General features: G+C 38.5%; 1 protein-coding gene across 1 annotated transcript in view; it reads left to right on the top strand.

Annotated features, from left to right (window-relative positions):
* Nucleotides 1–22,812, top strand: part of GRM1 (glutamate metabotropic receptor 1) — a 402,342-nt gene that overhangs the window by 339,310 nt on the left and 40,220 nt on the right. Inside the window, exons 8-9 of the mRNA XM_067701842.1 lie at nucleotides 591–759; nucleotides 11,806–11,932. Of these exons, the coding sequence (XP_067557943.1) occupies nucleotides 591–759; nucleotides 11,806–11,932 (296 nt within the window). The remainder of the gene's footprint in view (nucleotides 1–590; nucleotides 760–11,805; nucleotides 11,933–22,812) is intronic.

The raw sequence follows: 22,812 nt of genomic DNA, 5'->3' as shown, positions 1-22,812 counted from the left end.
TGTTTGTCCTGATCAAGGAAGAGACCAGTTTAAATGTCAATGCTCAAGATGTTAAATCCCAAACATCCTTGCTAATTAAAGGTGCATTTCTCAGATTTCGTGCTCTATTAGCACCTAAAGTAAGTTCCAGACTTGGTAAAACTCACCTCTTTTAATCCAGTGTAATTAAAATGGCAACTGAATGTGAAAAAGGAATTTGGAATAAAAGTACTTAAGCTAAAAATTAGTGTTCTGAAGAATTGTTACTTGATCAAAGAATAATCTAGTGAATAATGATTTGAAGGATATGGTGATCGACTCAGCACATATAGATCTTTTTGAGAATAAGCAGAGAGAAAAGTACAAGAATAATATCTTCTTTAATGAATATGGATGATACACAAACAGAGACTGAAGAATGGAATATACATTTTGGAAAATCAGAGGATACATAACTAAATAAACTAAAATATTGACAGTAGCTGGCATTGGGACATGGGATGATTCTAACTTTTCTCTTTCTTCTCTCTATTATTACCTATTTACTAAATTCCTTTGGTTTCTACATCATGTCCATCTTCTCCAAGACACACGTGTTGCTTTCTTTGTAGGTATGATATCATGAATCTGCAGTACACTGAAGCTAATCGCTATGACTATGTACAAGTTGGAACTTGGCATGAAGGGGTGTTGAACATTGATGATTACAAAATCCAAATGAACAAGAGTGGAATGGTACGGTCTGTGTGCAGTGAGCCTTGCTTAAAGGGTCAAATTAAGGTAAGCCAGCCACACATGCATTCTTGGACGGTGTCCATGAGGAGACCTCCTGCCTGGGCATAAGCAAAGAAAAACACAGACATTTTTCTTTGACCAGACTGTCCAGAAAGGGTGCACCAGGCATACTGTTTCTGTCCTTGTGTTTAGCAAAAATGAGGAAGACAAAGAAAGATTGGGCAATGGAATAGGCAAACCACTGGGATATTTAGAATAGTCTTTATTTGAATCGTAATGATGAGCTGCAGTCTTAAATACGATATAGAAAGCAAGGGGATGAATAATCAAATTAAAAATTAAGACAGAAGTAAACGCGGAAACCAAAGCCAATGATACTGCTTACCCATAGTTCTAGCTATTGTCAAAGAAAGCAGAAGCTGAACGATTCCAAATAAATGTATAACTAAAATAAAAGAAGCTGAAATGAGGTAACACAAAAGCATTGCTTACCACTTCTCTTTTCTCTACCAAGTTCTTTGAATTTTCCTGAAACTGGTATTTTCCAGCCAAAAGAGAGTCTTCACTTCTAATTATTCCCAGAAGTTTTTTTTTTTTTTTTTTTTCCAGGTTGGGGCAAGTGAGTGATCATGATATTACTGTATATTTAAAACTAGAGTAAATAAACCTCATACACTGGACATTTGGCTGAATGGAGTAGAGAGAATTCTTGGTGAAGAAGACATGGAAAGAGCACTCTCTGAATCCCATGCTATTTAGAAACCAGACTGGCTGATGCACTAGGAAATGGAGTGTAGGGGAGTGATTGTGAACTGGCAGGAGTGTGGATTAAATGACCTAATAGGTCTTTCCCATCTCTAATTTTCTGTGACTCATCTCTGGGAGCAGACAAGCCGTCAAGTAAATGTCACAAGGCACAGCTGGGGCTGGAATGTATATGGTGTGAGGCTTCTGCTCTCTCTCCACATGGCCACGCTGCTATGCCATTTGCAGGAGCCGTAGAACCAGCCATGCGAGGGAGAGGCCCTGAGAAGTATACTTAGGGGCCTTTAGGGCAAGAGTCTAGTAGTGCTGGTACAGCAGCTGGAAAAGCTTTATCACTGCTGATCAAAGTATGTGGAGGATCTGGAACCTGCAACATCGTTTAGCAGCTGAGAAGAGCTGTCTGGGTGGACTCAAGCTCTCAGTAGAATCCATCACTTTGAGTGTGAAAAAAACTTCTGAGGCAACTCACCCTAGTTGCAAATGTCACTGCCTTCTCTGCAGGTGTGATATTAAAAATATTTAATAATTGTCATGATAACCAACCAATCAGAATGAACTCCATTTTAGTGCTATGACAGGGTCCTGGAGGCCTCCTGCTATGCCCACGGTTAATCCTTGAGTTGTTGGATCATGGGAAGATTTAGGTGAGGAATCTTACATGGATAGGGTAGTATGGGGCAATCAGGGGGCTTGGGGAGACACCATTAGTTTCCAACCAGTACAGAAGCATTTCAGTAGTGTAAGAGTGACTCCAGGCAAACCACTGTGTACGGGCCATACGTCAGTGCTGCTTCTTCCCAAGAATCCATTTCTGATTCTTATCCAGATGGAATTTTTCACATGGGGCTGTCTGGTGGTATTAGGAATATATCCTCTGAAATTGAGAGGCCTAAAACTTCTCCTTGACTCTTACCACAGGATGCCAGACCAGTGGATTCTGGGTTGGTTATCTTCTCTGGATGGTTGGGAAAACCAGGGAGACCTGAAGTCATATGATTGGGACAGCCCAGAAGCCCTGGGCTTTATGCTCTCCTGTGACCCAAAGGGTGTCACATGTTCATCTCAGACCTCCTCCCCAGCATGGGTGGCAGCATTGAATCTTTAGTGCAGACAACTGCTGTGAAAAAGTTTATGAAACTACACAGTTTGGTTATTCAGAGTATAAGAAAAACAAACAAACAAACAAACAAATACAACCCTGGCAAGAGAAAACAAATCAATCTGAAGATACTCTGCACCCCAGCTCCCTTTCAGACTTCCCTCCTGTTACTCTGACTGCTGGCAGGCCATGAATGGGAGCTCACATGCCATGTGTAGTGCCATTTGTATACTCCAGAAGATAGACTTTCCCCCCACCCCCAAGTTCAGAGGAAAGGCTGTCTGCATGCATCTTTAAGCTAGATACTGAAGTATTTCTGGCATCACATTTGCATTACACTCATGCAGTGTTATCGAAGGAGATCCCAGAAATCTTTGCTGAGCCATTACAGAGCACTTGCTATAAATGCAAATCTCTTGGGGTCCAATTTTCATAGTACTGTGTACCCTGCAGGATAAAAGTTATGCCCGTTCTCAATAACACCTGGCATTGGGGTGAGGGGGGATGTTTGTTTGTTTCCCATAAGCACCACGGGAGGTATGGAAACAAATGAAATCTGAATCCCATTTACCAAATAATAGCATTTATATTCTTACATCGTCAATTTGCCATCTACCAGGTTCAAGATGCAGAGCCAGGTCTCTCAGTAACCACTACAGAGACTGGAGGGAAGCAACTTAAAAGGTGATTGTAGGACTTGCACTTATATTAACTGAGAAACATAACCTTTAGGAAAGGATTATTCACTTTAAATATCAAATGCCACTTAAAATGTTGAAATAACCATTTGACTTCTTTTGTGGTAACCCATAAAACTTTCTTATGGTAATTTCCTTTGAAGTAGTTAAAAGTCCAGTTTTCTTACGTTATTGATTTTAGAAATATAAATATAATATCTTATAAATATAATATTTTATGGAGGAGAAATTGATTTCAATCATACCACAAACAGTGGTAAATAAAATCAAACTTTTGTTGTGTCTTATATTAGTCAGGTTTCAGTCAGGAAAGAAAGAACCCATGCCAGGTGGTTCAACAGAGGAAATTTAAGGTAAAAAACTGGTTATAAAAGTAAAAGGGGGGCTTCCCTGGTGGCGTAGTGGTTGAGAGTCCGCCTGCCGATGCAGGGGACACGGGTTCATGCCCCGGTCTGGGAAGATCCCACATGCCGCGGAGCGGCTGGGCCCGTGAGCCATGGCCGCTGAGCCTGCGCGTCCGGAGCCTGTGCTCCGCAACGGGAGAGGCCACAACAGTGAGAGGCCCACGTACTGCAAAAAAAAAAAAAAAAGTAAAAAGTGGCAATGAGGCAACTCAGAGATGAGCAACAGTAGGAATCATTCCCACCTCTGGGCTAGAGGGACACAGGGAAGGTCACAGATACTACCTGAGACACCTCCTGAGGTGGGAGGGGAGGATACCTTGATACGAGGCTTCTCCTCTCTCCGGCTCTTCAGTCTCCCATTAGGTCCTTCCATTCTGCCAACCGTATGGAGAAGACGCTGGAAAGAGAGCCTGAGCAATGTAGTGCGCAGATACTTAGCTCAGGTTCCCTTGAACCCTGAAAGCTAAGCAAGGTTAAGTGCTAATGCATTACTGGGAGATACAATCCCAGGAAAGCAAGAGTGAGAGGAAAAGGGAAGGGAGGCATAGAAGCGTGGCGGAACACCTCTACCACTACGGTGAAGCGTCACTGAGCAGGACGCTGCCTCACTGAGCACAGCTCAGCCTCACAGAGGTCTCTGGACAGGCTGCTGGGACTGTCTGTTGGAGCAAGGAAGGGAGAAAAACGTATGCACTCCTGCCATTCTATTTTCTGCTTCCTGTGGTCAGCGTCTGCTCACAGGGCGTGATGTCATCTGACTCCTTTAGGCAGCTGCTGGGGAAGCCAGTGTCCATGTCCTGCTATGTGGACCTTCTTTGAATTTGGAAGCAGCAAGGGGAGAAGTCTCTGTGGGTCTTACACAGTCTGGTCTGGGCTCCTGCTGTGCTGAATTGCCAAGGAGGCAGTTCTAGAACCCAGTGCCTCCTCTGGGGGAGAGAGAGTCACCTGCAGATGCCAGAAGATGACACAGTAGTGGTAGGCTCTGAGGTAGGAGTTGCAGAAGCATCCAGAACCCTCAAGAGCCAGGGGCCAAGGGCCTAAGAGACAGGTCAGGCAAAAAGAATTTGAGGCAGCACGTAAACTATGGACAATTGATCTGCAAGCAAACAGCAATGGCCTGGCACTTGTATTGGTCTCCCACACCAAGCCTGCTGCTATTTTCCTTGGTGTGGGGAAGGCAGGAAAGAGGTAAGAAGGGGTGGGAAGGCAAGGGGGAGAAAGTGAAAGAAAGGAGAAGGGAGGCAATAGAGATCGGGAACTAACATTGATCAGGCATATTCTCATGCAAGTACAAGAATGGATGACATCGTTTCAATTATTCCTTAAAACAACCCTTTAAAAGCAGATATTATCACCCCATTTTATAGATGAGAAGTCAGAGGCCCAGAGGGCTTGAATCACTTGCCCCAAGCTTTCTCAGCTAGTGGTTAAGAAATGCCGAGCTGAGCTTGGAGCCAATCCGAAGCTCTTATCAACCCACAGCCACATGTTGTTCAACCATCTTTCATTATGTGAACTGGCATATTTCCTACAAATGCAAGTTTCAGTTGCTAAAGCTGATTTTCTTAATAGTTTACGATGAAGTTATAAGTAGAGATCCACTTTAAAATTGCTGAGGGAACAGAATCTAGAACTAAGCAGGCAATAAATATTAGTGAAGGTGGTCGGGAGAGTCTGACAGAGATGGGGAAACCGGCAGAGAATCCCAGGGAAAGGGTCCTGGGGATTGCTTTCATTCACCTCCTATTCTTTCTTTTCCCCTCTCTTCTCTTCTAGTTTTCTCTTCCGTTTAGTTCGTTTTTGGATTCTTTACTCCAAGATGATGGTTTGAGTCTGGGACTTTAGGCATGGAAAGTAGAAATCACTACTTCCCCCCTTCTCACCTGGCCTATCAAGATAGAATTATGGAGACCGTATCATAAATGGCTCTTCATTACACATGCCATATTGTCCTATAGTATAATACACCCTAGATATGTGGAGAAAAGCCCAGATACACATATTTTTACAAACTATATATTTCAGAATTGGGTTAACTGTTTTTTCCCTGAACCATCTGAACTGAGGTGCAGATATCATGAAACTTCATACCTCAGCTTTTGTCTTCTAAGCATAAGGGCAATTCTCACATGGCCATAAGACCAGCTAAGAAAGTTAGCAATAACATCACCAACCACAGCTGTCCTGTTCACCTCAACTTCCCCTTTTTGTGAATCAAAACAAACTACCCATTGAACTTGTTCATAGTTAATGCAACCATTTTGGCAACCAATGAAACAATGACATAGTTCCTTCATTATGTAATATTTTCTAAATTCCACTGCAGGATGGCAGGTTCTCAACAAAAATTGTCCACAGGAGTATCAAAATTCCTTATCTGAGAAGCTTATGATTACATAATGATGATGTGATCTGCCCCAGCTACTAAAAACATACTGGCTGCAATTTTGAAAAAAGTTAAAGACAAAATACTGGGTTCCTTTTTGTATTTTATTATGTATGTGAAAGCATGAAATTATTATAGTGTCTCTGGAAGAGAGAAAACTTTGCAAGCACTGGTCATAATGAGAAATTCTATGGAATCATCATTAATTTATTCACAGCCACTCTGAGTAATACCTACACCTTCACCTCTCATGCTTTGACCAGTGTTTAAGATGGTCTCCTGGTTACTGAACTTTTTGGTGATCACCTTAGCCTCAAATCTAGCTTGTCTGCCACTTTTGGGGACAGGTGCCGATAGGACCTGCTGCTGAATCACATGACACCGGGCAGAGAAGGAACGCAGCAGAGCTGTTGTGTCTTGCAGGTGGCAGTGGCCAAAGCAGGGCTCATTTTCTTTTTTAAGTAAATATTTATTGAAGTATAACACACATACAGAAAAGTAAAGAAGGAAGGCAATAGCATGAGTACACATTGGACTCTTACTTCTGGGTCTTTTCTTAAGCTGATCCCACTGCCTAGAACTCTCTTCCACCAGATATATTCAGGACTTACTCCCTTTCCCTCTCTCAAGTCTTTACTCAAATGGCATATCTTTGTGAAGCCTTACCTGACCACCATATGCAAAATTGCAATCCCCAATTCCACGTGCCTCCCTATCAAGACTGGGACTGAGATGAGGCAAGTGAAGAACTTAGGGCACAGACCCTAAAGTGGCCCCCCATCAACATCCTGCAAGTGCAGGGTGGGATGTGCACAACGCTGAGGGTTTTAAGGGCCTCTTTAAGTCTGGTCCCTAGGCACTAGGCTTGCCTCACCTTGGTCCCTGCCCTGAACCCTATTCCTCTTTCTTGCTGTAGTTTTCTCAAAGCCCTTTTCTAGGATGGCGCTCCTCAAAGATGGGGATATGATCTGTTTTATTCACTGATTGTGAATGCATAATGTGAATGAATGAATGGATGAATGATTGAATGCATATGCCCTGCATAAGCATTTCATTCCTCCTTCTAGCAGTATATGTATTACATTATGTCAGATTCTGAGCTTCTTAACCTCAGTGATCATCAGGTCTTTTCATTTATTTGTCCGCATGCATAGCACCACGTCTGGCACACTGGGCCACTAAATAAATGTTGGTTAAGTAAATACATATCTGCCAACTTCTGAGATATAATTTTGGTTCTCAGCATAACATGCCATCATTCTGACAGCTGTTTTTACACAAGGAAGAGCTTAGTTCTTGAAAATAACTGGTGATAATGTGCCTGAGGTTTGCACAAGTTACTGATCCCCTCTGCAGCTGTTTCTTCATCTGCAAAATGTAAACAATTAACTTCACTGCATGGAGTGGTTGTGAGGTTTAGTGTAATTCTGTACAGAGGGCCTTGCACATGGTCTCGTTCAATGTATGTCCATTTTTATATGATTTTTGTTACATTTCCCCTGTAATAAATTACTACGTAGGGATTTTCCTAAACTGATATTTTTCTATAATTCTTTCAAGGCTCTCTTCAATTTCCTCCTATTTTTTATTCTCTTTGAATTCTTCATTTTCATTTCTTCTGTTTATGTAATATTCCATATTATTTCCCTCTTTTCTTTCACAAACATTATTGAGTAATTATTGAAAAATTAATATGTACCAATAACTATGCTAGCAGTGTGAAAGCAAAAGAAACTTAAATATGGCCCCTTCCTTTGAGGAACTCATGGTGTAGCTGGAAAAAATTGTATCAGCAATTAGAGTCCTTTGTTGCCCAAGCTCTCATGCTGGGTGCCATGGGGACACAGGAGGGTAGGACTAGCCCTTCTCTCCCTCAGCTGATTTTCCTACGGTCCTAATTAGGTAGGACCAGTGTCTTTATTCTGTTTAGTCTTCCAGGCATTTCCCTTCTGAAGCAAATTTCTCTGTTTCCTTTGACTTATCATTACTTTTCCTTCATTATATTCTCTCGATGCTGTTTTCTTTCTTTTGTCCTTTTTCTAAACAAAGCCTAAATTTAAAAAATCCATTTCAAGTTACTTCAGAAACGTAGTCGTAAAGTTAACACTTGATTTCCTATGTCATAAATACTTTAAGACTCCTACAGTGTATATGGAATTGAATCATAACCTTGTGTGAAGCAGCAGGTCATCTAGTCTTACTAACAATAAACAGAGCACCATGTACACAGGATGTAAAAGGAATCAAAACAGTCCCTGTGTCTTGGGAAGTCTTGGTCTTTCAAGCGCAATTTCAGAGAAATATCAAATCTCTTATCATGACTCAGAGCTGTCATAAAAAGTGTTTTATGGTGACAATACATTATTTAGTTATTGAGTGTATACTCCATGCAAAAGAAATATCAGTTAGTATAAAAATACTTTAAAATATCAATACCTGTGATATGGGGGAGATTAAAATGTAGAGACAATAATTTAAGAATTTTTTAAAAAGTATCTGAATGAAACATATCTACCATATACATGTGAAACAACTAGAGGACAAAAGCTAACTGACTTGTGGTAATAAACTACCAAGTATATTTTAATTATAGAGAATTCCAAATAAGGTAATATTTCAAAGGGCTCACTGCACCAGAAATACTTCCTGGAGCATGTGTCAGGACTCGAAAGTAGTGACATAGATGGGCTGATGGAGGAAAGATGATATTCTAAATGGAAAGGAATATTCTTTCTTTTATTAAAATATATTTATTTCTTTATTGTTGCATGTTAAAGCCATGGATTAAGCAACACACACACTCTCTCTCTTTTGTCCTTCTTAAAATCTATTCTCTAAACAGCAGCCATAATAATCCTTGTAGAAAGCAAGTCAGATGGAAAGCAAATTAGATGATGTATCTGCCCTACTTGAAACCTCCCTCCAAAACAAACAATTATGTGGACATTAATGAGGATGTAAGCAGGGGATGGCACAGAGGCTGCCTTCCTTGTTTGGCGGACTTATGTAAGAGATTATTAACCGTCAAACTTAGGTGCAGAAACAAGGACCAGGGACTAAGTGAATCACTGACCAAAGAGCTTATATTTCAAAGGTATTAGAAAAGGGAGACATTGACATTCCTTGAGTGGCCGAATTACATTTTTAAAAAAGGTTCAACTCAACACTCGTTCATTGGCCAGCTACTGTGTGTTCTTGGTACATTTATTGATGACTAGGATCTGAAAACAATGAAAGTATGGCATGATTCCCTTCTCTTGAGGAGCCCACAGGCCATCAAGATGATCTTGGCAGCTGTGTGCATGTAACTCTGGAGTGAGAAGTAATTAGAGGCACGTTATATGACTAGGAGACAGGGACCAGAATTCAGCTTTCTGAGTCTAGAGGGGTGGCTGAGAGACAGAAAAGACAAATCCCATATTTTAGACATTGTATGGCAAAAGTGCACATATTTGGTGGCTGAATAAGAAGTAATAAAAAAATAACTCCATTTGAGCAGTTCCTTTTTCATTATTTATTAGAGGTATAAGCCAATCACTTATTCATTCATTTATTCAGTCATTTAAAGGCTAATCTTAAATACTTTCCATGTGCCAGTTACTCATAGGATCTACCTTTCACCAGTCATTCTGCATAAATAAATTGTTTAGCATTATTATCTTTTGAAATCGTCTCATTCATAGTATTCATTTTATAGTTAGGAAAAAGATAAAGCTGACTGAAGAGATATACACTATTTTGTACTTCTTATACTCATTAAAGTAAAAAGCAGTACTCATTTATTCAATTTTCCTCATGGCACTTAGAAAAATTTATAATTTGGAATATCGATTTCTTATGCTTATTCTGAGGATAAGTGTGAATTTTTCAAAAAGACAATCTGAGTCTACTTTCTAAAGTTATTTGAAAGTAAAAGAAGAAAAAGGAAACCTTTTACAGTTTCTGAAAATATAATGTCATTTGATATTTTTCATGTAATTCTAAAATAGTGGTATAAATTTCGACCAGATTTGCAAGAAGATAATTTTATTTTCACAAAGGATAGAATTTGTATGATTTTAAGGTATGGCAATATTTACAGTTTAATTTCTGACTTTACATATGAGAACATTTGATTATGTCGAATGTGTTAGGGAGGGACCTCTGTTTCTAGCCATGAGGGAGTAACAGAGTACAGACTTTGTCTTCTGCTGTAAACAACCAGAAAACTTGACACAATATATGAAATGACTATGTTCAGACATTGGAAAACAGTGCATGACCTTGAATTCAAGGAATTGAAAGGAAACAAACAAGGTGAACCCTAAAATCACTCTGGCTTTCTGTCTGGAGGCAATTTCCTAGTTGTTGTTTAGTGAGAAAGAACACAAACAGAGGGGGTTTCCCTGGTGGCGCAGTAGTTGAGAGTCCGCCTGCCGATGCAGGGGACACGGGTTCATGCCCCGGTCTGGAAAGATCCCACATGCCACGGAGCGGCTGGGCCCGTGAGCCATGGCCGCTGAGCTGCGCGTCCGGAGCCTGTGCTCCGCAGGGGGAGAGGCCACGACAGTGAGAGGCCCGCGTACCGCAAAAAAAAAAAAAAAAAAAAAAGAACACAAACAGAGCTTGGCTATCTTGATAATTTAAGAAGACAGAAATCAGAGTTTAAGAAGGCCAAGGCGGCCAGAATTTGTAGTGCAGAGGAAGGAAGAGGATGGATCTATGCAGAAAAAGAGTCCCAGAAGTTGGCATATGAGTTTTCATGAGTGTTTGACTGAATCTGTATGAGCAGGGTAGAATTCAGAATGTCCAGGTAAAGAACAATTAGTGGGAAGCTGGATTCCCAGAGGTCACACAAGGCCAAGAATTGTCCCAGTTTCTACAAGCCCTAGTGGAGACGCTTTGCTGAATACACAAAGAGTTAACTAGAGATCCCAGCAGGGTCATAGTTTATAATGAGGCTAAACTATTCCTAGAGTAGAGACTATTCTAGACTTGCCCTAAAAAATGAAAAACAAGACTCAAGCCTGAGCCACAGGTGACTTAGCTGCCTGCTGGAACAAAGGCCAATACTACTTCAAGAGAAAAATCCAGCACTCTACACCTTATGTCCAGCATCTGGTGAAAACATTTTAGACATGTGACAAAGCGAGACACATTACCTGAAGGAAAAGTAAGCAATAGAAACAGTCCCAGATATTATATTGATGATGGAATTAGAAGTCAAATTAAAATACCTACTGTAAATACATATGAAAGGATTTAAAAGAAAACGTGCATATCACGAGAAGACACATGGAAATATAAGAACATAAAATAGAATTTATACAATGAAAACCAAAGTATATTAGAAATAATTTTTTAATGGATGGGATTAACAGCATATTAGACATTATGAAAGTACAAATCAAGGAACTTGTAACAATATAAAAAGAAAAATGTATTTTTACTTTTCTAAGAATTATTAATACATATTAATATACATAATGATACGATTCAGCTGTTTAATTCCTTTTATAAAAGAAATTATTATTGAAAAGCTTCCACATCCAACATGGAATGAACTGAAACTCACATCTGAACTCTGGTACAATAAGGTATATCCCAATCCATGTATTTAAAGTTCCTCGACATATACGATTTTTTGAAAAGTTACTTTTCTAAAAAAATCATAGTTTGAAAGCAAGTCCTCATCTGAAAAAAAAAATGTCTTTCTGGAGAAGCGATCTGTAAGGCATATGAAATATTGCTATGTTATAGGTCATACGGAAAGGAGAAGTCAGTTGCTGCTGGATTTGCACTGCCTGCAAAGAGAATGAATATGTGCAAGATGAATTCACCTGCAAAGCTTGTGACGTGGGATGGTGGCCCAATGCAGATCTAACAGGTAGGAGCTGCCTCACTTGTAAGCCCTGTCCCTGACTGTTGACCTTTCCAATGTGCCTGTTGTTTAAAATGATAGTGATTATCTCATGTCTTTTTCAATGTTTATTTACATTGTTACTGCTCATGTCAAAGTGTACACATAAACCTCTTATACGATTTCCGTAATCTATATTAAAAGTTCATTTAGGGCTTCCCTGGTGGCGCAGTGGTTTAGAGTCCGCCTGACGATGCAGGGGACACGGGTTCGTGCCCCTGTCCGGGAAGATCCCACATGCCACAGAGCGGCTGGGCCCGTGAGCCATGGCCGCTGGGCCTGCGCGTCTGGAGCCTGTGCTCCGCAATAGGAGAGGCCACAGTAGTGAGAGGGCCGCGTACCGCAAAAAAAAAAAAAAAAAGTTCATTTAAATATAAAAGTGTATTCAAAGGTTATTCTTGTATACAAGTTGTTCCTGTTTTTCTTTTTAAAAATTTTATCTGAAGATATTTCTAGTCACCTGAATTTATATTCGCAAATATTTCTTGAACATCTATATATGAGGCACTATTGCAGGGCGTAAAGGTACAAAAATAAGTGAAACACAGCCCCAGCTTTATTTACTTAAAATATATCAGGGAAGAAACATGTAAAAGTATAAAATAAAATAGTTATTACTACAATAGAGATATTTATAAACTACTGTAAAGTTTGTTAGGCAGATAAGGAGATGAAAGAAATTCCAGACAGAAAGTAGAACATGGGAAACATGAAAGCATGTAGTACATTTGGAGAAAACCATGGAACAAGTATATGGGGTTGTTTGGTAAATGCAAGGCCTAGTAGATACGTGGTCAGAAATGAGACTGGATGAGTACACTGGCAGCAAATGGTAAGGAGCTTCTGTAGGACCTTTTTATAAATGTTTGGATTTTGGCTTTAAGCACAGGAGAACCACTGAAGAATTTAAAGTGGTGAATAACATCATGATATCTGTGTCTCAGAAAGATGACCCTGGAGGTAGTATGGAGGAGAGTAGTGAGCCTAGACTAAAAATAGAGAGAAGTTAGGAAGCTATTATGTTGGTCCAAGTGAGTAAATTCAAAGGGTGTGAACTAGGGCAGCTGCTACAGCAATGGAGAGGAATAAATGAATGCAAGAGACGATTTACTCATAAAATCAATGGGACTCCTGTGGATGGATTACATGAGTTTATAAGCTTCCCAAGAGCAATGTTCAGGTATGAGTTTTGATTTCCAAAGACCCTGGTATGAGTTCACGGATGAGAGGTGTTTCACAGTTACTTTTCAAAAATTTTAAAAGTGATAAAGCTATAGAAACTTTGTCTTTGAGTTCATGGAGACCTTGTCATCTGAGTAATGCAATCCCTCATTTTAGAACGACAAAGCTGAGGCCTAGAGAGGTGTACTTGTGTGCCCAAGGTCACGCAACTAGTTAGAAGCAGGTCGTAGTTCACTGACTGCTGATCCTATGCTCCCTGTGTGCTGCTGATAATCATTAGGGTAACATTCATGATTGCTGTTTACTTTTTGACTTGTTCCCAAATAAGAATACAAAACTAAGAAATTGTGTGGCTTATTCAACGGGCATCAAAAATGGCTGGCTGAGTAGAATCAGGTCACATAATTAAAATTATACTTTGTAAGTGAGAGACCTTGTAAAACGTTAACCCTGTTAGAAAATAGACTGAGTATCAGAAAGCTTTTAGAAATCACCTGGTACAAAGGCCATTTTTAAATGAAAAGAAATTAGATCAGAATATTTTTGAAGGTACAAACTATACCTCACCTGTTTATTCTCTAGCTGAAAACTGGTTTTCAACTTCAATGTGCCTAAAAATTACCTGGGAATTACCCATCTACAGAGACTCCCATTCACTGTTTCTGAGATAAGACCCAGCAGATTCTGAAGCACTTAGTCCCTGTTCCATCCCTTGAGAAACATTACTCTCTGGCTCATAGCCTGATGCCTTGAACATAATTGCTGCCTGATAAATATTTGTTCTATTGAGAGAATTAGAAAGAAGAAGGGACTCACCCAAGTTCATCTACATAAATACAGATCCTCAATAAGAGAAGCCACCACTAGAATCTAGGGGTTTTTGTCCCTGGGTCTAATGCCCTTTCACTATGCATTTATCTCATGGTTGCATGCAATGGACTGACTTGGAAAAGCTTTTCCAACCTCATTCTGGACACAGGCCTCCTTTCCCACTTGTACTGTGTCTCTTTTCACAACTTTACCCTCCTTTGTAGCGTGTGCTTCCTGCCGGTCCTTTTCATCTTGAGAAAGCCGTCCCCTTAGATCACCATTGTGCTTGAGAACTGGGCTTGACTTCAGAGTCAGCCCTCAGCTATTTGACTGAGACCACAACTGACCAGGAAGAGGCTCAAAGACAAAACCACCACCTTTCTAAGGTTAATCTTAAACGTCAGAAGTCCTGGCTTTGAGGTACAAGAGTTTTCCTCTTGTCTACACTTTTGGGGCTTCCTCCAACTTTTCCTACTGCTTCATCTTCCCTTTAAATGGGGGCTTATCTCATACATGATAAAGAACTTCTATCCAACTTTAAAACATTAAAATACAAAAAAAAATTTTTAAATCTAATATGTTATAATAATGGAACTCAAAGTCATATGTTTTATTCCCTAGACATCTTCCACTGTGGATATATTGTCTGCCCACTGCCAAATGATCACCGTCATTGATTAAGCCTCTTTGACTTAGTAAACTATTAAAAAAATCCTCCTTGATTATAAATAGGTGACTTTTAATGCAGTTATCTTTCTAGAGAATTTAATCTACTATCATCCATCATATGTGTAAAAATCACTTTAACATTCAAATGAGTTGAGCAAAGCAACAGCTCAGACCGCCTTTATCTGATAACAACAGGCAAGTGGCTACTTTCGGATCATGTACCCAAATTATGTTGTAAGTCTTATACTTAAGGTCTTTCAGAATATGCATCTCTCATACTCATTTATACTTTTTTTTAACGTCTTTATTGGAGTATAATTGCTTTACACTGTTGTGTTTGTTGCTGCTATATAACAAAGTGAATCAGCTATATGTATACATATATCCCCATATCCTCTCCCTCTTGCATCTCCCTCCCACCCTCCCTATCCCAGCCCTCTAGGTGGTCACAAAACACTGAGTTGATCTCCCTGTGCTATGCAGCTGCTTCTCACCAGCTATTTTACATTTGGTAGTGTATGTATGTCCGTGCCACTCTCTCACTTCATCCCAGCTTACCCTTCCCCCTCCCCGTGTCCTCAAGTCCATTCTCTACGTCTGAGTCTTTATTCCTGTCCTGCCCCTAGGTTCTTCATAACCGTTTTTTTTTTTAGATTCCATATATATGTGTTAGCATACGGAAATGGATAAAGAAGATGTGGTACATATATACAATGGAATATTATTCAGCTATACTTAGTTTTAATGACACCTACTGTTTCTGCATCCCTTCCAGTCTTACACATGAATGGAAAATGAGATCTAATTTGCCACTTACCTGGTGCCATGTCAGGCTCAGAGCAAGGGCGCAGTACATGGCAATGTGTTTTTGATTGTTGCCATAGTAGCAGTAGTTGTGAAAAGAGAAAACTCACAGAGAGAGAATACAAAAAAATCAGTAAAAATATTCAGAGGAGTATATGCATTGCCTTTAAGTAGGTATTTTATTTTCATGGGTAGATTTTTTTGACTGAATTTTAGTTAAAATGAGAAATCATTCTGTTTGGAAAATAGTATTTTTACTGAAGGTGAAGTTTGTTTAAAATATGCTTAAAATCATTTTATGTGATAGCTACTTTTCATATATGCTTCAAAGACTCTAATATTAATGAATAAAAACATGTTAGTGAGTTTTTGTTTTCATTAGAATATGTTATTTTTTGGCTATGAAGAAAAATATTGTATATTTCTTAGAGGAAGTGACTTCTGAAGCTGTTTTAATAAATTTTTCATATTTTCTTCTTGGGAATATGCACATTTTAATTCAGCATTTAAATTTCACACTTTACTTTTTATGATGCATAAACAGGGATGTCTTCTGCCATGATATTACAACTTGACAGTAGTTTAACAATCTATGGGCCAATTATATGTAATCCAATGCTACTTACTCCTTTTAAAAAGTCAAATAGTATAAAGTAATTCCTCAGAAAGTCAGACTACACTAAATCTCATCAATAAAAAATACTGTTATAGAAATTAACTTTTTAACTATTTTTCCCCATCCCATAGTTACTGCCACCTCTCATATTATCTACTCATTTATTCACTTTTATATTATACACTACCACCTACTTCATGCCAGGTATTTTTTTTTTTTTTTTTTGAGAAACTGGGACATGTGGGTGAATGAAACAAGGTTTATATCCTGGAAGAGAAGCTTCATATGAAACCAGACATGTAAACAGGTAATTATAAGCCTTGCAACAGGAGTATGTACAAAATTTCATGTAGGTACAGAGAAAAAAAGCAATCATTTTTCCCTGGGAAGAGAAAAATCTTCACAGAGGAAGGGACATTGAGTTAAACATTAAATAATAATTTCACCTTGTAGGTAATTTATATTAATGTAATAATGTTAAAGAAAGCATTTCAATGAAGCCTTATGCAATCATGAAGTACTATTGTAAATGTTATTAAATGCCCCAGCACACTTTAGGTAGAATAATTGTGGCCTATCTTTATTTCTTGGTTCATATTAAATTTGTCTTTACCTAATTGGAAAGAAGTCAGATATTAAATTTTAGCCTCCTCCAATGCTTTTGGATCTTACTAGTGAGCCAATGTTTGTTTCAAAAATTAGGAGTAACCCATTGCCCTCAGATCAGAGTTACTACCACTTCTCTTTTTGCTCAGTAGTTTGTAGTGTGCTTGGAGGAAACAGACTTGTCCAATGGTTCTGGATTGTGTAGAGTAACTCTAACCATAGACACTGCCAGGTCCTTAAGTTCTCTGCGCTTTAGATATAGTATGCACAACTCCCATTAAAGTCTTCTCCTTTTGGGTGCTGGGGGTCAGGTAGGCTCAGGACACTCACTCTTTACCACTGGTTGAACTTAACCGCCCTCCCTTCTAGTCTTGGAATACCCAAACACACTTGGGGGTGGGGCAACTCTTCTCTTTAAACCTCAAAACAGGACAAATAAGTACATTACATCACATATATGAACAATATGGATATTTTGTCTAATTCTCTCAAGATATCAAAGCTAGCACTTCTCAAATTTAGGGTGTCTTAAAAAATAAAAGGAAAGGAAAGGAAAGAATAAAAAACAACTTTTAAGAAGCTTATTCAAAATGTAAATGATCAGTCCCAATCCCCAGGTGATTCTGTTTTGGATGGTCCTGGATTGGCCTTGAAAACTTTGGTTTCCACATGGGGAAAATAATCTAGGATCTTCACACGAGATAAAGTAATCCTAGTGGTGGTGTAGGTATATTGCTTTGGGGTGTTGTTATGACAAACTGCTACTGTTACAACACAAGAATATTTATACTTCTATCATAAGGATGTTTTTCTTCATTTGTCTATAGTATACTGCATAGGATAGGCTTAATTTACAACTAGACTTGGAAGACTCTATGATTATCTGTTGAGATGGCTGAGTATCAGTCTTTGGTTTCTGGCTACATTAAGGGCACTGGGATTTATGATATACAGTTTAAAGTTTAAAACTCCACTGATGACAACCAAAGTCAGTTCATTTACTGGTGGATTTCCCCTGGCATATTTTATTAGACAGGTTGTCTTGGCTCTATGACTTGAGGGTCATAAAAGACTTCACTGAGAACTTCTATCTTGAGCTGTCTCAAAACCAGTGTTCATTGTGCAGATTTTGGTAGCTCGATCCACAGATGAAGTATGCCTGTGTAGGAATAAGGGTCCTAGAGAGCTTGCACCTGGATACCTCTTGATCCCTGGCTGCTAAACTGAACTTTCTCTTACTGTACTTTACCTTTTGCCTTTAAATGAAAACATTACATAAGCATGTTCTGTGAGTCTTCTGAATGCTTTCAAATATTTGAACTTGTGAAATATTTGCATATACAAAGCTTATTGTTATAACATACTTAACAATAGCTTGATATAATTGAATTACTGAGTTAGAGTAATGATTGTCTCTAACAAAACCCAGGTTTAGGCAAGTCCTTATTACTAGTGTGGAGAACATTAAAGACAAACTCAGGTTTGTATAGCTTTTATCAATAAAGTAGAAAAGTATGAATAAGCAAGAACATACAAAGGAGAGTATGATATATATAAGAATCTTAAGATAATCTTGCACAGAAGACCACTGTGTAGTTATCAGCTTGCTTCAAGGTTCTTGGGTTAACAGTTAACTTTCATGAGCCTTCAGCTTCTGGAGGCTCTCTGCAAACCTCAGTTTAAAATCACTAAGGGATGTTACCTTCAGCAGTATTAAGGTTCCCTTTTACTTGTCCAGAGGTTTGGGAATGAAGACAGCCTTATATAATTTAAATTCATGAATAAATGTTCTGATGAAAAGTTCCCATATCACTAGATTGGTAAGTTGGAACATGCTTGCTAAGACTACACGTCTGATCATATTTTTGCCATTATAAGTATTGTGGCTTTTCAATAGGGGAATGCTTCAACCCATCCAGAAGATAAATACACTATTTAAGCTAGTATATATTTATAAACCATAGAAGGAGACCACTGTATGCAATGCATGTGGGGTTACTCAAAGGATTCTTTTGCCATTGTATCCGTCAGTGCCCCCGACCTTTACAGTTTTGCCAGATTAATTTAATTACAAATGAAGCATGAACTGGCCACAACTGCTATCCTGGGAATGTTTTCCCACTAGTGTTTAATTTTGTGGCCAATTTGTTTCTACTGAAATGAGTTCTTTCACTTTTTCCATCAGAATTTTATCTAGTGTATGTTGGATATTTCATCTGGTGCTACGAGATAGCCATCTGGTTTTGCCAGAATTATCCTTATGCATCTTACAACACAATCATTCTGGTATTTCTTTTAAGAATCTCTTTTCTGGCTAGAGTTTGTGTACCTACAATTGAATTCTTGAACTTCTCCATGGATTTGTTATTATTAATAAGTTATTTGTTGTTCTATATGAGACTCTGTAAGGACTCTTAGAGCAGTCTGTTTAGCATGATTGTCTCTAAAATATTTCTGTTATCTTTCATAGTACTAGAACGGTATTAGCTTTTATAGTACCTTTTTTTTTTCTAAATGCAGGTCTCAACCTTTATGGCAGCAATTATTTTATATAACACCAACACATCAAGAAATTAATTATCCTTAGGCAAGGAGACTAAGCATTGGCTATAGAACTAAGAGGTTGGGTAAATTTGCTTTTAATGGGTAAATTTGTTATATATTTCTGTGTAACAAATTACCCCCAAACTTAGTAGCTTACAGTGACACACATTTATTATCTCACAGTTTCTGTGGGTCAGAAATGCACAGTATAGCTGAGTTCTCTGCTTCATGATCTTTCACAAAGCTAAAATCAAACTGTCAGCTAGGGATGGGGTCTAGTCTGAAGGCTTGATTGTGGAAGGGTGCACTTCTAAACTCACTTAGTTATTGGCAGGATATAATCCTCAAAAGATTGTTGAATTGAGGGCTTCAGCTTTCTTTTCATTTTTTTAGCTGGTTATTGCATGGGGACTGTTCTCGGTCCCTTGCCATGTGGACCTTAGCAGCATAGGAGGTTGCTTCATCAGAGCCAGCAAGAGAGTCTGAGTCTGCTACTAAGATGGAAATTATCTTATGTAACCTAATCACAGGAGGGGCATCCCATCAACTTTGCTATATTCTATAAAAAAGAAACAAGTTATAGGCCTAGTTCATACTCAAGGAGAGAGTATTATACAAGGACATGAATCCCAGGATGTGGGGATTATTCGGAACCATTTTGGAAGATGCCTACCACAATGAACAATGGTTTTTTGACATTGCTATGCTGTTAATACATATAGATCATGGTGTAGCATTTTCATATTTATACAAAAAAGAAAGATTTGTGATGATCTAGGTATCTATGATAATCTGTATACTTATGTACTCTGTTTCAATCCATCTTCCTATTTCTGTGGAGTCTTTCATCCATAAGAATTCTGAAACAAAAGCTGTTACTTGGATAATGTCTTAAATTATACATAGTATAGGTATTTTCATGACTAAATCAGATATAATTTGATCAGGTGTAAGAATTATAGCACATCTTGTCTGGCAGTAAATCCTGTATGTTAAAATTGTGTGTGTCACCAAGAATAATGTATTCTTATAATAATAGTCTCAAAGTCCCAGTTATATGTTGGAGCATAGGATTATCAAAGATTTTCACTATTTGAGTGGTTTTATTAAACCAAGGTATTTGATGTTCTATTAATAATGAGATGATTAGTAGACATAAAGGCATCTATATCAATAAGGAAGAGATATTGCTTCCCCTGGGAGTTCAGAGAACAGACAGGGAGTTCTTGGATGCCAATGTCTCCCCTGTAGTTAAGTCATTAGACAGATTTTAGGTAGTTATCCTGAGTTTTACTAATATGGGGTAATGGTTCTTTAAATTACACTTTTATTTGTGATAGCTATAGGTTTTCTTATCTATAGGTTCCCAAATCACAGAGAGTAGAGGCCCTTTTAGACGTCTTACCTAAAGATCCATGATTATATTGATTTCTTGTTTATTTACTATATAACTCTATCTGGAAATGTCTAGTCACATATTGGATATTTTCTAACTTGGTAATTTAAAATTTTTTTTTTCTGTTTGATGGCCCTAATTCAGGTCTGAGCCCGTTTGTAGAGAGGCTATAGTCCTTGTTATGTCAGTTATTGAGTCTACCCCAGAATTGTTTGAAGGTTTCCTAAAATCTATCTTCCATCCTTAATTTGAATCTTTATTGAAAAAAAAAAGTCTGAAATTGCTTTATGTAATGCATTTTCTATTTTTATTTTTTAAATGTTACACCACTGGGTTATTTAAATCTTCCCTTTTGTAATGTGCTGCTTTTTAAATATTTTCCTACATGAGGCTAACAATTAACTGATTTAGTTGGTACATATCTGTAGTGCAGTACAATAAGTATCTAATAAAAATCCTGAATTCTGCAGAAAATATTTTGCCTGTGTCCCTGAAGTTTACGAAAATCATTAATTATAGCTCTCAATTTGGCTCTAGACCAGGGTTTTAATTCAAATTCAATAGATCTGACTTGTGTTCTAGAAATTTAAAATGCAGTATTCTTTTCTAATAAAAGCTCCAAAGACAGAATAGCTCATTTACAAAACCAGGTTGCATAGAAAAAGAGAAATGCAAAGAGGGTCGCTTTCAGAAGGTTACAAAGGCCTTGACAAAGACTCCACTGGAATTTGAATTTAATTTAGCAGCCTCAGTATGCCAATTAATTAAAGGAGCTGAATATCGACTCTTAAGTATTTTATCTCCAAATGGGTCTATAGCTGTTCTTAAATATTTTAATTTATTGATTGTGTTACATCAAAAGTTCCCCATAATGGTCATTGTTATTCTAACTATGTATCTATCTAATCATCTTTCTAAACTGTATCAAGGAAATGGAAAGATTTAGAATTAAAATGTGACTTTTTTTGGAAGCAGAAGTTCTTCCAGGAAGAGGCTGAGTCTCTGACACAGACAAACCCCCGACACAAAAAAGAGAGAGGCCAGGGCTTCCCTGGTGGCGCAGTGGTTGAGAGTCCGCCTGCCGATGCAGGGGACGCGGGTTCGTGCTCTGGTCCGGGAAGATCCCACATGCCGCGGAGCGGCTGGGCCCGTGAGCCATGGCCACTGGGCCTGCGCGTCCGGAGCCTGTGCTCCGCAACAGGAGAGGCCGCAACAGTGAGAGGCCCGCGTACCGCACAAAAAAATAGAGAGGCCACTATGATCAGTCAGAGGCATGTGCTTCTGAGTGGTTTGCACTCATATATTAAATGTGAGTCTGATCTGAGCTAGGTGATTATCAGAAGCCAGGGCTGACACTGACTGGTTACATGCAAAAACTGTGTTTGCTGATGGGAGCTTTAAACAGGTTTAAAACAGGTTCTGGTGGTTCCTCGCTCTCATGGCTACAGAACAATGAGTCTCTTCCTAAATTTATGGAAATACATATTTTTATTCTCACAATTTGGGAAATATGGCCCAGACCAATCACAAAATTCTGTGAAGGGGTTGTTGCCAGGACTTGACAGATGTTTTTCTCTCTGTAAAATACAAAAGAGACTTTACTCTGGAAGGAAGAAATAAGCCAGGCACTTAGGAACACAGCACTGTCTCTCCTTTCAAGAGACGGGTGAGAGGAGATTTCATTCTTCTTTAGTATGTCTATTAGAGGTTGATAACTCAAAGGCCCTCAGATGCCACGTTCGTAACTAAAGAGGTGAGACTTAGAGTGAGTAATATAATATGTGCTAAATAGGAGAATGCAGATTCTTCTAAAGAATTCAAATGAAATTTATGTTTAAAAAGTTTGCTGGCTGGCCAAAATAAAAGAGAAAGAAAGAAAGAATAGAAAAGAAAAGAAAGAAAATACTTGTCTATGATCTGGACTTGCCTCTGGTCAAATAACTGCATAAAAATAAAAATTCTGTTAGTTTATTTCTTACTAACTTATTCTATTACACTGTGACCATTTAACCTTCAATGGAAACACAGTTTAGTTTCCTTCTTTTTCTTTCATTTTCTGAAAGTGTAGAACCACATTCCATCCACGGAGCAGCATCTGTTTATAACACTGGAAGCGAAGATTATATTTATAGGCTTAAGTATGTCACATTAGGCTTGTAATGAGATTAGGTTTGGGAACATGATTGTCCAGAGAAGACAATGGTGTACGCCTATTTGTGT

Source organism: Pseudorca crassidens, chromosome 13 (genome assembly GCF_039906515.1).
Source record: "Pseudorca crassidens isolate mPseCra1 chromosome 13, mPseCra1.hap1, whole genome shotgun sequence".
In the NCBI taxonomy this organism is placed as follows: Eukaryota; Metazoa; Chordata; class Mammalia; order Artiodactyla; family Delphinidae; genus Pseudorca; species Pseudorca crassidens.
This window is presented reverse-complemented; position numbering and strand designations above follow the sequence as displayed.